The sequence below is a fragment of the Pongo abelii genome, chromosome 16 (assembly GCF_028885655.2).
Source record: "Pongo abelii isolate AG06213 chromosome 16, NHGRI_mPonAbe1-v2.0_pri, whole genome shotgun sequence".
Taxonomy (NCBI): domain Eukaryota; kingdom Metazoa; phylum Chordata; class Mammalia; order Primates; family Hominidae; genus Pongo; species Pongo abelii.
This window is the reverse complement of record NC_072001.2, coordinates 84069270-84083195: the sequence shown is the minus strand read 5'-3', so window position 1 is coordinate 84083195 and position 13926 is coordinate 84069270. Positions and strand designations below refer to the sequence as shown.

The 13926-nt window shown below is 47.1% G+C and overlaps 1 protein-coding gene across 1 annotated transcript in view; it reads right to left on the bottom strand.

Moving 5' to 3' along the window:
* ABHD17C (abhydrolase domain containing 17C, depalmitoylase) overlaps positions 1–11054 on the bottom strand; it is a 60170-nt gene extending 49116 nt beyond the window's left edge. The window contains exon 1 of the mRNA XM_009250098.4: positions 10230–11054. Coding sequence (XP_009248373.2) covers positions 10230–10819 — 590 coding nt within the window. The 5' untranslated portion in view covers positions 10820–11054. The remainder of the gene's footprint in view (positions 1–10229) is intronic.
* Between the last annotated feature and the right edge of the window lie 2872 nt (positions 11055–13926).

The following is a 13926-nucleotide window of genomic DNA, read 5'->3' as shown; positions in this document are numbered from 1 at the left end:
TGACCTCGACTTCCTGGAAAACAGAGGTTTCCAATTTCACCAGGGAGCCATGGTCCTTTAACACTCTAAAGTGAATCAATAATGTGGGAGTTATCAATGAGCTCCATTACACAGAGCTATGAAAACGCCACATGAATCTGAGGTGCAAGGCATTATGGGAGCATTCATATTTTAAAAGGAAGCTTGCTGTTCAGGTCCCCTGGCCAACTAGGAAAAGGGAAGGTTAACTCTATTAAGGATCGTCCCATAAGTAAAGAGCAACCAGAACATCTTGAATGGTGCACACAATACAGGCTTTTGCCTTCTGGTCCTTGCCATCCCTAACTCTGCTCAGAGAAGTCTCTGATTCCTGCCCAGCTCCAAAAAGTACAAAGTGGAGGGGGCAAACCAGGAATGGTTTGCAAAGTAACTGCAGGTGTTGGATTACAGGTAGGGTTTCCTCTCCTTTAAAGATCTCCCTTGGGGATATAAACACCTAGGTAGATGAAATGCTATCAGATTTAAAATACTAATGCATACCACTCTCCAAAGCTCTTGAGGCCATAAGCAACAATTCCAAAGACTTTCCCCTTAGCTACAAATAAAACTAAAACATCTTTACTGTTCCTCCACTTCCACATCCACCAAGCAAGGCTTGACCTGGGTATTTGTATCTACACAAAGTGGGAAAAGAAGCAATTTTTTTAACACTCCTTCTGATCTAAGCACCTAGTTTTCAGCACGATCTGAGCATTTGGTTATTATAGCTCTAAAAATTTTATCAATAATCCTAAACAATACCACCCTCTTACTATGTGGAAAGCACTGTGTTAAGCACTTGACAAGGTGGTTTGCAGCTATTGTAACCGTCATCATTATTTCAACTGAGGTTCGAAATGGTAGAAAACTTGCCTGAGGTCAAGCAGCTCATCACAGGCAGGACCTAAAATCAGGTCTGTTTAACTCTAAAATATATGCTCCTAATCACACACGCGCACACACACACACACACACACACACACACACACACAAATCATAGGAAGCTCAGAATTGCAGGGAACATTTCTCCCCAGGTTACCCTTGAGACAACCTTGCCCATGTGACTCTGACATAAGAGCCAGAATCAGTTCCGGTTGTAAACCCTCTAAATGAAGAATTAAATCATTAAACCATTTCACGCCAGGAACCTCCAACCCAAGCCACACAGAAGTCCGCTGGCACCATCAAGTTTTGGCCATCTTCCCTCCCTTGCCTCTTTTCTCCTGCCTTCTTCACCTGATGCCTGGGCTGACCTCCACTGCCCCACAGGCTGTTCAGAATTATATCCACACCACAGATCACTTCTCATCAGCAGTCCCATAGCCCGACGGTGGATGGTGTGTCAGCTGCAGGACAGGAGACAGCAGAGTCAACAAAAGGGAACAGACCTATTTTTCCATAGCCTTTCACTTCCAGGCTTGCAATGGGCACCCACACACACGTGGTCTCAAAAAGGCAATGACGTCACCGCTCTACTGACCTGGTTTAAGGAATTAATTGTAGTCTATTCTTCAAGGTCGATGCTCTCTTGTCAGACTGAGCTCTGTGTCACACAGGGAGCTCAGTGGAGAGCAGTGACGATTCCATGCAACCCTCCATCCACAACTAGAGGAGGAGCAGGAGCCTGACTCAGGAGGCACAGAAGTGACAGCATCCTGAGGTGTCCACTTGCTCACACAGCCACAGCCCCCTTCTCTCAGGACTGCGCCCTCCTGCAGGCTCCAAGGAGGTGGCTGCATTTCTTACATTGCTTTAACACCAGCCCTCACTAACCCGGAGGTACAACCAGGTGAAGCAAGGACGGGAACTGAGCATGAAAGAGCCCAGCTCCAGGCAGCCAGGTCAGAACAAGGCTAGGTGGGGTGGGCCACAGTGATGTGCAGCGAGTGTGAATGAGGGAAAAGGCTTGAGTGTAGAAAGAGCAATGGGACAGGCATGTGGACAGGAGATGAGAGGAGCCAACCCCAGAGAGAGGCAGCTGGAGAGAGAGGAACGGGGCAGGAGCTTCAGGCTCCCTGGAATCTCACAAATACGAATGTGGTTTCTTTTTAACCACTGCCCCTTCATATGGTTTACTCTAGTGGGTTCCTGGCCACCAAAGATCTTTATCTGAAACCATCTACAGCACTCTCCCCTCATCCACTGCTTTGCTTTCTGCAGTTTCAGCTATCCACGGTATAGAACAAGATACTCTGTGAGAGATCACATTTACTTAACTTTCATTATAGTATATTGGCACAATTGTTCTATTTTATTATTACCTATTACTGATAATCTCTTACTGTGCCTACTTTGTAAATTAAACTTTATTGTAGATATGTATGTATAGGAAAAAACATAATGTAAACCAGATTTGGTACTGTCCAAGGCTCAGGCATCCACTGGGGGTCTTGGAATGTATCCCCCACAGGTAAGGGGGGATAGCTGTATATAAATGTGTAAAAAATCTTTTCTGACATTCCATTTTTTTCAACTCTTAACAAATTATAATCGGGGCTGATCTTAATATACTCACTGGCTCTTGGACATTTCTAGGCTAGTGTGTCTCAACTCTGGCTGTGTGTGTGCACACACGCACACTCATATACATAGACTGCACACTTAAAAAAAATCTACCTAGGAGATTCTAAAGTACAGCTAAGGTGGAGATCCACTGTACCAGAATGAATCTACTGTATTCCCCAGTGAAGTTAAGAAAAAACAAATTCAAAAACATTAGGTGGTTTCCCTAAAAGTCACAAAACACAGACTTACCAGAAAACACCTCAGAAGCCATGCAATTGGATCACAATTCACTGTTCCAGGTTTCAAACAGTGGAATGTGAAGCCCAGAAGTATGAAGTGTCTTGTTTAAGGGGGCTGCTATGGTTTGAATGCCTGTGCCCTCCCAAACTGATGTTGAAATGTAATTGCCATGGTAACTGGATTAAGAAGTGGGACCCTTAACGGGTGATCAGGCCATGTGGGTTCCATTCTTATGAACAGATAATGCCTTATCTCAGAGAAGCTTCTTTATCAAAGAGGGAGTCTGCACCTCTCTCCCCTCCTTCGCTTGCCCTTTGGCTTTTCTGGACGAAAGCTTTGAGCAAGAGCCTTCCTCCCGCCTTTGGTTCAAGAAGCCAGCCAGGAAGCAGAGCAGTCATCATCAGACACCAAACATGCAATTGCCTCGATCTTGCATTTCCCAGCCTCCAGAAATTGGGGAAGAAACCTCTTTCTTTATAAACTACCCAGTCGCAGATCTTCTGTTACAGCTGCACAAAACTGACATAGTGAATTAGTGGGAGTGCTAGAGTCAGAACTAATTTTTCTAGTCTAAAAGGTTTTGTTTGTCTTTTTTGAATCACATCTTTTAGATGAAATTAGAAAGCCTATTATTTAAAGCAGCCCTAACAAAAAAAAGCACTCTGTTATCCAAATAATAATCTCCTAACTGTATATGTTGAGACTCTGGATTCCTGTACACAGGCTTCTTAAAGTAGAGCAGATTTATAGTTTCAACACAAGCCTAAGCAAAATCCAGTACACAGGGTAAAGCTGCTATCAAAATGAACACTGCAATTCCTAAAGCCAGATTTTGGAGTCTTATATGGGATTATCAACACTGAAGAGAGTTGTTACTAAATTTGGAGACAGAGTGAGGAATAGAAGCAGTAATATAAGGTAGGGAATGACCTTAAAGGGAAGCTCTAAGTAATCTCAGGACCGTATGATTTAAGTGACTTCTGCAGGGGAAAAAAATGCTTTTTACACCAATATGCCATGGCATTATTAGAATTTTAAGACTTGATTTTGGTTTTTGGAGACAGGTTCTTGTTATGTTGCCCGGGTTGGTCTCAGACTCCTGGGCTCAGAGACTACAGGCATGAGCCACCATGCCCAGCTAATTTATTTTTTGTAGAGATAAGGTCTCACTATGTTGCCCAGGCTGGTCTGAGACTCCTGGGCTCACGCAATCCTCCCACCTCAGCCTCCCGTAGCTGAGACTACAGGGAGGTCTCAGTGAGGCTGTGTCACCGTGCCTGACCTAAGACTGAATTTTAGAGAAGACTGAGCCTCTAAGGGTGCCCTAAATGAAAACAACTGTGCTCGGAAGAGAACACATTAAGGAGTTATTGCCCATTAACACAGAAAATGAAGTCATCTGTCAGATCCTTTGCAACTGGATTACTGGAGAAAAGCAAGGCCCCTCAAAACAGAACCATGGGTAAGTAAATTGTGGTGAGAGTAGAGTGCGAGCTCAGATTCTTGTACTGATAAAGAGAGAAAACCTGCCGAACCACATGGTGAGGCAAGCCGGAAGAGCCAGGTATGACAAAAGAGCACTTGGAAACAGGCTGAACGTGGACCAAAGAGAAGGGCTCTGAGTGGATCCCCAAAACAGACTATGCCTACTTCAATTTCAACAGGTCTGTTCTTAAGAGTTACATTCTTCCTGTTCACATACCGGCTGCCTTGAATTGCAAGCCAACATTCTATTTCCTTTGTAGAAATATCATTGTGCTTTCCCCTTATGTCAAACAGTATTCATAACATTTCTGGTTTTTTTTGAGATGGAGTCTTGCTCTGTCGCCCAGGCTGGAGTGCAGTGGCATAATCTCAGCTCACTGCAACCTCTGCCTCCCCGGTTCAAGCCATTCTCATGCCTCGGCCTCTTGAGTAGCTGAGATTATAGGTGCCTGCCACCACGCCCAGATAATTTTTGTATTTTTAGTAGAGATGGGGTTTCACCATGTTGGCCAGGCTAGTCTCAAACTCCTGACCTCAAGTGATCCGCCCGCCTCAGCCTCCCAAAGTGCTGGGATTACAGCTGTGAGCCACCACGCCCGACACATTTCTGTTTTTCTGTTCCCTAATCAGTCAAACTCAAGCAGAAATTCTAAGCTTTCTTCCCTTAGTGGCATCAGAGTATTCCCTCTGAGAACACTGAGAACAAAGAAGTTAGGTTATTAACTTCAACATGCCCAGGAAAGTAACTTGCTACTCGAGAATTCCACCCTGAGACTGCTGGCTGTGAACACCATTCACAACCAACGGAAGGTGTTTTTCAAGGGTCCCACAACCTGAGAGGATGCCACTACAGCTTTGCTGTGACATGGATTTTCCAATTATGGATCCTGTGAATCACCAACACAAAAGTTATAAAACAGCAAATCATAGTTACGTATTCAAAATGCCTCTGAAATCTATCCATCCTTTTACAACATAAAGAAACAGCTTGGGATTAACGATACTTCAAGAGTATGTAGTACACGGTCTGGCACAAGCAGAGCATAAATAAATGTGTGTTTAACAGTTTGAAGTTTTTTGTTTGTTTTGTTTTTTGAGACAGGATCTCACTCTGTTGTCCAGGCTAGAGAGCAGTGGCGCGATCACGGCTCACTGCAGCCTCAAACTCTGGGGCTCAGACGATCCTCCCACCTCAGCCTCCTGGGTAGCTGGAACTACAGGCACACACCACCGCACCTGGCTACTTCCAAAAATTTTTTGTAGAGATGGGGGTCCCAACTATGTTGCCCAGGCTGGTCTTGAACTCCTGGGCTCAAGTGATCCTCCTGCCTAGGCCTCCCAAATTGCTGGGTTTACAGGCATAAGCCACCACACCCAGCCTATGTTTAATGGTTTACTGTTCAAATGAAGGAATAAATGAAATATTAAGTCTTTTGTAATTTGCCTTTTGTACCAAAGGCACTGAAGAGTCATATATCTTCTTCTCTCTGCATCTGCTTTCTCTGATTGTATCAACGTTTCTCTGCCTACATTACCAAACGCCTCTCTCCTCCACAGCTTTTGTCACCAGCATCAAAAAGAAGGATCAAAGATGACTTCTGTGGATGGCATCAGCAGACACCTGAGTTACAAATGTCCAAACAGGAGAGTCCCACTCTCCTGTTTCTCCAGATTAAAATATTTCAGCTAAAATACTCTGCCTCCTTTACACCTCATTCTTCGGGCTATTTGCTTGTTTGGGTTTATAGTTTCAAATCAGTCTGATTCACTGTCTCTTGAGTCATGGTGCCACTTGTGCACACACAGTCTAAAACTGTTCAGCCCTAAGAGGATCCCCTGGAATGATGTGTGTTGAGGAGGCTGAGTCTGCCTACTCCCACCTTAACCAATAGGCAACCGTTCCTGCACAGATCAATCACTTTACTTCCCCAACTCAAGCGACAACAATACACTCCAATAAGGTGACCCTGATTTTCAGTGTCTTTTCCGCAGATATGTCTAAGTGATTTCAATTCATTCCCTCACTTGTTTGTACTCACAACATACTTATATTTCTTACCAGTAATGCAAACGTAAAACAAGTTTTGATCTTGGGGCTTTCCATCATGCTCAATGAGCTCTCCTCATTGTTCATGCCACTCTTCCTGGCTCCTTCAAACCCTGCCTCTCCGCTACACTCTTTTCAGTAACTTTTCAAGAGTTTAAAATAATCATCTATTGGCCAAACAGCAACAACCACCTTTCTTACCAAATCTACTTCCTCCTGAAACCCTTGCTCTGGATTATGTGCCCACCTTAATACTCATCATCTGGGGGGATTCACTGTCTTTATCCATGCATGAGGGGTCTGCACACTGGTAGTATTTACATCTGTTTCAAGGGCTGGACAGCTCACTCTAGCATGCGCAGGAGCTGGCACAAATAGGTAATGGATAAAAGATGTAGAGACATACAAAGGATGGGTTAGTATTGTTCTTCTCTTCAATACAGACATTTCAGTGTCAAAAGAACACCAATACAATGAATACAAAGTGGATCACGCCTCAAGCCAATACATCTGGCCCTTTTTTTTTCTGTCTATGGTTGTACCCATGGAATTAAACCCTGAAGATAAAATAAGATCCAAGTACTTGTAAGAGTCCAACTTAGGAAAAATTAAATTTACCCCACTTATTTATGAGGCACCCATTATGTGCAATTCGTTCAACAAATACCAATGAGTGCCTATTATTTTAAGACATTTTGCCAACTGTCAGGAATAGAGAAGACATAGTGTCCCTGCCCTCAGAGATCTTCCAATTTAGTGGAGATACAGTTAAATAACAGATATAGCAACACTGTGATAACTCAAACAAAGGGGCTGAGTACCAGGTGCACAGAGAACACAAAGGGTCTCCTAATCCAATTAAGATCCAGTCAGGATCCATTGTTCCTAGCACAGAAGGGCAGATACAAAAGACTAGGTGTGAGCAGAAGAGTGGGGCAAAGTCCTGAGTGTGGGGCTTTGGGGCCTGCAGGGCACTGCACTTTACAGTCCTCCTGGGGGAATAATCTAAGTACAGAGATGAAGATGACTCAGAACAAGGCAAGCTCTCCAATCAGTGTCCTGGGGAGTGTGGTTAACTAGGAGGGCAGGAAAGATAAAGATACCCAAAGAAGACATGGGGGATGGCCGGTGGAAAACAGAGTCTGACCCAGTAACAGAAGAATGGGTACATGGGATGGAAGGCATTCCTGCCATGGCACTGACCTGAATTAAGCTGTAAAAGAACAGAGAATAGGGTATGTTCCAGGCAAGTAAGAGCAGAAGAACCATACTGAACAGCAAGAGGAAAGTGGTTGAGGGGCTGATTGGCTTCAGAATTAGGTAACTCTTATGTCAGCAGAATAACCAAGACACACAAATGCACCTCTTGAAGAATCTGATAAATATGATTACCGTGGCAATGGTGCCGTAGCAAGAGTACTAAACTGGTAGTCAAGAGACCTACTGCTGATTTGCCGCCAGTCTATCCTCCTGTCAGATGAGCTGGGTGAACGTGAGCAGTGTCCATACATGAGTTGGAAATAAATTTAGCAATTCACAACCATCTTTTTTTTTTTCTTTTTTATAAAAGTGAAATAGGCCGGGCGTGGTGGCTCACGCCTGTAATCCCAGCACTTTGGGAGTCCCAGGTGGGCGGATCATGAGGTCAGGAGATCGAGACCATCCTGGCTAACACGGTGAAACCCCATCTCTACTAAAAATACAAAAAATTAGCCGGACGCGGTGGTGGGCGCCTGTAGTCCCAGCTACTCGGGAGGCTGAGGCAGGAGAATGGCGAGAACCCGGGAGGCGGAGCTTACAGTGAGCCAAGATGGCGCCACTGCACTCCAGCCTGGGCGACAGAGCAAGACTCCGTCTCAAAAAAAAAAAAAAAAAAAGGGGAAATAAAACAACATATTCTGCTATGTGTGCTGCCCATAGAAAAATCACTGTTTTGTGAAGCATTGGCTTCAGGTATGTAGATACAGACATGTATGTGTGCTTGATCAAAATGTAAAATGTGTTTCTTACTGTGAGGTTACAGTCAAAACAGTTTGAAAAGCACGAGACATGAGGATCTGTAAGGTTCCTTCAAATTCTAAGCTTCGCATGCAGCCTTTAAATTCTAACCTATTTTACAGGTGAATAAATTAACTTAGATATGAGTTCTGGTATAACATTAAATAAATCATGGGCAATCTTTAGACATACCATCAGATAATTCAAAATTATCCAAAACAATTACCCTTAATTCAACTGATACACTATCAGATAATTCAACATAATCCAAAACAACGCCCCTTAATTCAACTAAATATGACCAAAAAAAAAAAAAAAGTTTCCAGGAAATAACAACGCTCCACGTATGCTGTAACACAGACACACCTGTATATTTGGGGCAAAGGGTCAGCCATGTGAAAGGTTTTCATTGTAATGTAGACATGCACACACACAGGAGCAATGTTCTATGGAAACTCTTCAATTAAAAAATCTACTCAAGGTAGGATTTTCATGTTTCAAATTTTAAAGATCTAATGCCAACCTTATTTTTAATACCTTTGCCAACAGCAAATTCTAGCAAGCTATCGACTGTGTGTGACACATACTTTTGAAACCCTTTACTGGAACAGGTGGCTTTTAACTACTTACAGACTCTGACCCAATGCATCTGCATATGATACATTCTCATCTGCCTAAGCCACTTTCGAAAAGCTATAATCCCAACGAGGGCGTCCCCTTCAGGATTTCAGGAGGGCATAAACTTGCAACGTAGAGCAAATACTAAGTACTTCCCTGTTGGACAAGCCATTTTCCCAGACAGGCAAGGAGTCACTTAGGAACATATGCGTGAGTACGAATGAAAAAAAAAAAATCATTAACGTTGGTGATGTGCATAAAAGCCAAGCAAACAGGTTTTAGATAAAAACTATAGAAGGGTCCATGGCGACAACAATGCCCGGTGTACTTCTTCTGGGGACTCTTTCATCTGAAGAAATCAAATCTCATCATAGACATGGCCTCAGGTTATTTTCACCATCACTACTATGAGGCAGGTCGGAAAGGTCACAGATACCCAAACTGGAGCACAAACAGGTAACCTGACCTGCCCATGTATCAGACTTTTGTCTAATAGTGAATAAAAGTCAGGTTTTTGGTTTGCTTGTTATAAAACAACCAGGTCTAACCCCTAAACCATGGCCCCAGTTTGTGCCTGGCTCACAGATGGCCCACCATAAACACTTTTCAGTCCTTCTGTGAATGCTAATTCAAGGTCAGAGATTTCCCAGCCCCTGCAAGTTTCGAACTTATCCTGGGCTGTTATGGAGGCCGTGTGGAAGGTGCCAGGCCCACAGCTACCAGCTAACTTCCTGCCCCACAGTGCCACTACTCTGCCCCACCAGGAGGCAAACTCCCCGCTCCACCCGACCCTCCAGCTGCTTCCAAGGTTGCCCAGACATTGTCCTGCCCGCACTTTACAACCAGAAAGTCTTTTAGAGGCCATCCAGTCTCACCCACTGACTTTACAGGGAAGGAAACTGAGTCTAGAAACCCATGTGCCTTGCCCAAGGTCACTTCAAAGCTCGTACAAACGAAACACGAACCAAGTTGTTTCTTTCTGCCCGGTACTTAAGCACCCACACGCTGCCACTCGCAGTGACCGGAGCCACAAAAGACCCAGCCGGTGGGCCGGCGACACACAGGCGAGCCAAAGCAGGCAAAATCCTCTGAGTCCGAGTTCTCCAGGAACCTGAAGGCTGGCGCGGTTTTTGGAGAGGGTGGGAGCAAGCCAGGGAGGGACAAGAAAAGCGAATTTACGGCGGCCAGGGGGCTCTCCGCTGGCCCTCAGCCCCGGAGGAGGGTCCCCTCTCCTGGCAGGCCGCCCCAGGGGCCCCAAGAGACCCCCACCCCGCCTCCCCACACTGGAAGTCAGGCCTGGCGACCCCGGCGGGCTCACCGGGTGCGCAGCGCCTGCCACGCGGCGTCGATGTCGGCGTAGAGGTTCTTCTCGGAGGGCTTGCCCGAGCTGACGCCGTAGCCCGAGTAGTCGTAGGAGAAGATGTTGCAGTTGATGCGGGAGCCGAGGCCGATGTAGAAGCTGCACATCTGGCCCAGGTCCACGGCGTTGCCGTGCGAGAAGAGCAGCGTGTAGCGGCTGGAGGGCGCGCAGCGCACGAACATGCAGCCGAGCCGGTTGTCCCGGGCCGTGCGCGAGAAGAAGACCTCGACGGCGTCCAGCTCGCGCTGCGAGTACTGCCAGTCTGCGCGCTCGCTAAGGTGCAGGCTGCACGCACCGGGCCCCGCGCCCGCGCCCTCCTCGGGCTGCTGCGGTGCCGGCTGGGCCGCGGCGGCGGCGGCGGTAGCCTGGGCCGGGGCCGGGGCGGACGCGCCGGCGCCGCGCTGCTCCGGCGCCAGCACCGTGTATGTGGGCTCGGGCGGCAGGAAGGCCAGCTTAGCTGCGATGCGGCTCGGGCAGGGCGGGCAGCAGAAGAGCCAGCACAGCTCGCCCAGCGAGAAGCCGTTCATCCTGGGGCCTGGCTCGGGCATCGGGACGGCCTGGTGCCCGCCGCCGGCCCGGCTGGCTGGCTGGCTGGCTGGCCCGGGAGGACGGAGGGCGGACGCGCGGCGAGGGAACGGGCAGGCGAGCGCGGAGGGCGGCTGCAGCCCGCCCGCCCGGCAGCAGGAGGAGGCGGAGGCGGAGGAGGGGAGGAGGCGGGGCCGGCCCGGCTGGCGCGGCGCTCGGAGCCCGGGCGGGTCAGCGGCGGCCCCGGAGCCCAGGCGAGGCGCGGGCGGCCCGGGCCCGCGCGCGGCACACAAAGCCGGCGGCGGCGGCGGCCATGGCCGGCTCGTGCGCGCCGCCCCCCGCTCCCGTTCCCGCTCCGCACGCCCGCCGCCGCCGCCGCCGCCGCCGCCGCCACTTCCGGGTTACTGCGCGGCGGCGCCCCCGCCGGGACGCGGCGCAGGGCCGGGCATCGGGGCGGGGCGCTGCGGGCAAGGGCGCGGGCACCTTCCCCGGCCTGGGAAGCACGTTCTCGACCTGCGGCCGACGGGGGCTTCCAGGCGGCTCCGGGGCCCGGAGGAGCTGGCTACCGGGGTTGGGGGCTCTGCACCCGGAGAGCTGGGACGATCTGCAGAGGGGACCCTGGAGGGGGTGCATGTGTCCTGGGGTGAACCGCTCCCCTCCCCTCCCCCTGGGATTCCCTCCCCCAAATCCAGGTTTCTCCCGTGGATGGAGATTCTTGGAAATCTACTGAAAAGGAAACTAAGGGGTGGACAAGAGTTGGAATGTACCCGAAATATTTGGCTCTCGTGTGTGCTGCTTTCTGAACTGGCTCAGTACCAGAAGTTCTCAGCACCGTAAGGGGTACCGGGGTTGTGGGATAGGGTGGTCATCAGTGTGTTTCTTATTAGGAGAGGCTGTTTCTGTATAGGTAGCAACAGCATTTCCTTTCTAAGGGCATGGTTTTACCCTTAGTACATTTCTGTATCTATAAAAGTCAGCTGTTAGAACAGGAGGGTACTGTATTTAGCAACAAACCATGTTGAGGTTGTCATTTCTAATCCCACGTGTGGCAGATTTTCCGGTAGTAAGTATATACTAGGTATCCTTTACAGTGTTTGTGTCTCTAGAGTTGTTTTGGGTCCAGGATTTTTAAGTGGTCTTACTCATGAACGATTCTTGTACTGCTTTAAATCCACTGTAATCTTGGCAGCCACCTTTACATGATTTTTCAAATATAACTCTCCGTACCTTGAAACTGCTCTGGTGCCAATTTCCACAGAGCCTTCTATACTTCCTTTTTCCCGCCTGATTTGGCAGCTGAAGAATTCCCTTTCAGGAACTGACAGGAGATACCCTTCCTGGACTGCCAGCAGGGCAGCTAGAGACTGGAAGGTTGGCACAATCCCTACGCTGGATCTGTTGTTTTAATTCACAGATGTCCTGAGAATTTTACCTTTTATTGTGGCTTTCTACAGGACGAATATTTTGAGCACCGTCATCTAAATGAATTGCCCATACTGATTTCATTAATCTTCAGGACCTCGCTTTTAATTTTTTCTTTTTTAAGAGACAGGGTCTTACTGTATTGTCCAGGCTGGACTCCCAACTCCTGGGCTCAAATGACCCTCCGGCCTGCCTCCCAAGTAGCTAGGACTACCGGCACGTGCCACCTTGCCCAGCTAGGACCTGGGTTTTAAAAGGCCATTTCTTTACTAAAACAATTTGAGTTGTTTTTGAACTATTCAAACTCGATTTTTAAAAACCTGGTAACAAAGCCTGTCCAGATTGCCTATTTGAAGTCTGTTTTGAAGGTTTTCACACTTGGTGAAACTATTCACATAAAGCCAAATTTTAGCTTTGCAGGTTTGCATTTCCTTTTTAAAAAAAAAAAAAAGACAATTTTTCTGCGAAAATCCTTTAAAAATTTTAAAAAAAGCTTTATACAGCTGGGCACAGTGACTCACGCCTGTAATCCCACCACTTTGGGAGGCTGAGGTAGGTGGATCACTTGAGGTCAGAAGTTCAAGACCAGCCTGGCCAACATGGTGAAACTCCGTCTCTACTAAAAATACAAAAATTAGCTGGCCATGGTGGCGTGCACCTATAATCCCAGCTACTCAGGAGGCTGAGGCACGAGAATCGCTTGAAGCCAGGAGGCAGAGGTTACCATGAGCCGAGATCACGCCACTGCACTCCAGCCTGGGTGACAGAGTGAGACTATGTCTCAAAAAAATAAAAAGGCTTTCTAACTTGCTACACATTGGTATACTTTGGTCACTTTATTGTATTCAGCATTTATGTATGTAATGTTTTTTGTGCTCACAGCATCCACTGTGTTAGGTGCTACAGCTACCAAGGTGAGTAAGATAGTCCCTGCTCTCAGATACCTTGCAATCTAATTAGGACATCAGCAGAAGATTCAAAACAGTTTTTATGTGCCTTTAAAAAAAATCAAGTCCTCGTAAAAGCTAAGAAGATGGTCTTGCGTCCTGATTCAGTGGTGATATTTCTATGGGGAGCTAAGGTTATAGTCGAGTGCATTAGTCCCTAATCTAATTCAGAACAAGAATCAAACTGGGAACTGAGATGAAAGGGTATCTAACAGCCCCCTCAGTCAGTCTTTCTCAGATACCACTTCTCTCACCTGTCCTTTGATAAGAATTGAATAGCCCTTCGTTCATGAAAGTGGGGAATGATGAGAGTCTCAAGTACTCGTCTTCTGTGCTGCTGATGGAAAAGACAGTCTTTATATTTCAGATGGCCTGGCAGCAGTGTTAGTATTGTTAGAAAAATCTGAAAGCTAGATACTTGTTTATTTATACCTGGTCTCATTCCACAAAGGATTTGTGGAGTGTGATTCAGTATAATATAAATACATAAGCAAATAAATAAAAGCCTGGCTTTTGTTTTCATTCTGTTACAAGGCTACACATAGGTGGGCTGAAAGAGCATTTATTCCCCAGGAAAATATGTTGGTTCAGGTTTGTGTGAATATTCAGTTGAGACCCTAAAATTATATGCCATAGAGTGGAGCTACCAAGTCTTTCTTATCTCATGCCACATATAGCCAGTGGTAGAGTTTCTGTAGCCCACTGACATGAGATGTGCTGCCCAGGGGATAAGAGGTTAAAGATATCAGCACGTCTCTAAC